The sequence below is a fragment of the Trypanosoma equiperdum genome (assembly GCF_001457755.1).
Source record: "Trypanosoma equiperdum strain OVI genome assembly, contig: ctg_1702, whole genome shotgun sequence".
Lineage (NCBI taxonomy): Eukaryota > Euglenozoa > Kinetoplastea > Trypanosomatida > Trypanosomatidae > Trypanosoma > Trypanosoma equiperdum.
Genome location: NW_027123730.1, coordinates 1 through 2,944, shown reverse-complemented (window position 1 = coordinate 2,944; position 2,944 = coordinate 1). Strand labels below are relative to the sequence as shown.

The following is a 2,944-nucleotide window of genomic DNA, read 5'->3' as shown; positions in this document are numbered from 1 at the left end:
TTTTTTTTCTTTTTTTCTCTCTCGTTTTTCCCCTCTTAATTCTGCTTCAGTTTTATGGGTACGTGCGGGTGTGTTATTATACCGCATAAATGTTACAGATTAGTTTCGTGCATATCCTCTACGTTGCAATTTTTCACTTTAGTTTGAATATTCACTTTCGTTTTTACTTTGTTGGTTTCCCTTATTCTCATGTCTTTTTTTAAATCTTCCCTTTTTACTCAATATTTAACACATACGCATGCAAACATTTATGGGATCAACATTGGAAACTGCTTTATTTTGTTTTCTGTTTCATCCTGGCGACAAGCTTCGTGATGAAACCTCGGGAGGCTCATTAACTTTTCTTGACTCTGAAACTACTGTCCTTTGGCTGGATGATTTCAGGATGTACTGTGTTTGTGCATGAGTGAACTGCCCCCGATTAAAAGTAAGTGTTTTCATTTCTATTTTCTACACTGCCTTCTTCCCCCTGAGTGCTTTCGTTACTTTTTGCATAAGTCTGTTACTGGTTTTACAGCGGCTGGAGAGAATTGTGTGTTTTTTTCCACTTATTTGACTGGCGCACCGCTACACACTACTGATTCATCGAAAAACACTGCACGCAACGTTGCACATTAAGTTCGTACTTTTTTTTTGTTTTGGTTTGTACGAAGTATACCAGAAGGAGGGGAAAACCTGCGTTACGTCTCTACGGCTAAGGCAAAAGTAATTAGCGACATGGTCAAGGAGACAGAGTACTACGAGCTGCTTGGCGTAGCGGTTGATGCTACTGAAAATGACATCAAACGCGCTTATCGGCGGTTGGCCCTGCGATACCATCCTGACAAAAACCCTGACAACGCAGAGGCTGCGGAGATGTTCAAACAGATTAGTCACGCCTATGAAGTTCTCAGTGATGAGGATAAGAGAAAACTGTACGACCAGCACGGGAAAGATGGACTTAGTGGTGGCGGTGATGAGGGTGAATTTGACGCATCGGATATCTTCTCCATGTTCTTCGGTGGTGGGCGGCGACAACGTGGCGAGCGCAAACCAAGGGATCTCGTACACGAACTGGCGGTATCGCTAGAAGATATGTACAATGGGCGTGTGAAGCGTGTTGCAGTCACGCGTGACAGGTTATGTAGCCAATGCGATGGGAGTGGTGTGCGCCCTGGGGCTCAACAGCAAATGTGTGAGGCATGCAATGGCCAAGGCATACAAGTGCTTGTGCAGCACATAATCCCCGGTGTTCGCCAGCAGGTGCAGTTAACATGCCAAAACTGTGGGGGCTGCGGGAAGTATGTGAGGGAGAGCGACGTTTGCCGGCGCTGCCATGGGAAGCAAATGGTAAGGGATGAAAAAGTTTTGGAGGTACCAATCGAGCGGGGTATGAAGGCGGATGATGCGATACGTTTTGAAGGCGAGGGAGATGAAGTGCTGGGGGTGCGACTAAAGGGAGATGTGCTCATCATTCTAGCGGAAAAGCCACATGACGTATTCCGTCGAGTAGGAGATCATCTCATCATGAACTATCGCATCACTTTACAGGAAGCTCTCTGTGGCTTTGAGCTCCCGGTACAGCACTTAGACAAACGAATGCTGCTGATAAAGATCCCAGCTGGGCAAGTGATTGACCCGGAGGCAGGTTGGGTTGTCCATCGCGAAGGTATGCCGCTGCCGAACACGGGCGGAATTGAGCGAGGTAACCTCATCATCCACTTCGAGGTGGAGTACCCGACGAAGTTAAGCTCACGGCAGATTGATCTGATCGCGGACGCTTTTCACGTATCTGAAGGGTTCCCCCACGTGGGAGGGCAGAAAGTTGTGCTTCGGGATGAGACCGCACGACGGCAGAGAAGGAATACGGCATCGGCCAGGCAGGCGCAACAGCGGCGTTCCAGGGATACTCGCGGCTTTGACAACCCGGATGTCTTCAGTATGGGATTCGGTGGAGGTCAAACAGCACATCAGTGTACTCAACAGTAGGCCAGGGAGAGGGACAGAGAGTTTGTGTGTGTGTGAGAGAGAGAGAGAGAGAGTAGAAGAAGAAGAGTGGAATGGGAAGCAGTAGGTGTTTCTAGTCGGGACGGGAATAAAGGTTTATCCATCAGAGGAGGGGGAAAACAAAAGAAAATAGCAAAACACAACAGGAGCAAGCACCGGTAAGGAAAATATGAAGTGCATGTCTGGGGAAGGTATAATAAAGAGCAGGGACATGACGTAGTGGAGCGGGATTTGCGCTACTTTTGCTTTTGTATATTTTCGTGAAGGACGTTTATTACAAGGGGATGCCAAAGAGAAGACAATTTTTTTTTTTCTGTTGTCGTTAAAGGGGAGGAGGGCACTATCTCGCGTGTATTCCCATCGCTTCCACTGGTCCGTTGTTGCGGTTGGTTTACTGTTGAATGGCTCACCAACTGAGAGAATGAGTCAGCCCAGAAAAAAAAGATCAAATATTGTCTTCGAGTTTTGTGTTTTGCTTTATTTTGTTTCTGTTGTTGCAGTTGCTCGTCTCCTTTCCTGTTTTCGTTTTTAGGTCCTCAACTTCATTTACAATTTGTGGGGTTATGATACGCACCGTGTTTGTTGATGTTGGCTACTTTTTCCTCTGTCTCTCCCTTCCCCATGCGGTTCAACACCGACATCCTACTTCCAGTATTATTACAACTCATTATTTGGATAACAATATTTAATAACTTCAGTAAAAAAGGAAAAAAAACATCTTGAACTCTCTGAGTAAAATAATTTTCCCTGCTGAAAGTTAACGGAAGTGAGGGGGATAATAAGGTTAAGTGGTGCTCGTTAGTGAAGTGATAAGGAAAAAAAGGGAAAATGAACAGTAAAACATCAATCCTTTTCATGCCACACAAGCGAACGAGCTCTTTTGCCCTTAATTTTTTCTCTTACCAAACACACGAACATATAAATATAAATATATAAATTAATATATATATATATATAT

The 2,944-nt window shown here is 45.1% G+C and overlaps 1 protein-coding gene across 1 annotated transcript; it reads left to right on the top strand.

Moving 5' to 3' along the window:
* Positions 1 to 717: 717 nt before the first annotated feature.
* Positions 718 to 1,968, top strand: TEOVI_000828800 (chaperone protein DNAj, putative; the record flags this gene model as incomplete). Its single annotated transcript, XM_067222782.1, has 1 exon — positions 718 to 1,968. The coding sequence occupies one exon, from the start codon at positions 718 to 720 to the stop codon at positions 1,966 to 1,968; it is 1,251 nt and encodes a 416-aa protein (XP_067078883.1).
* Positions 1,969 to 2,944: the final 976 nt, after the last annotated feature.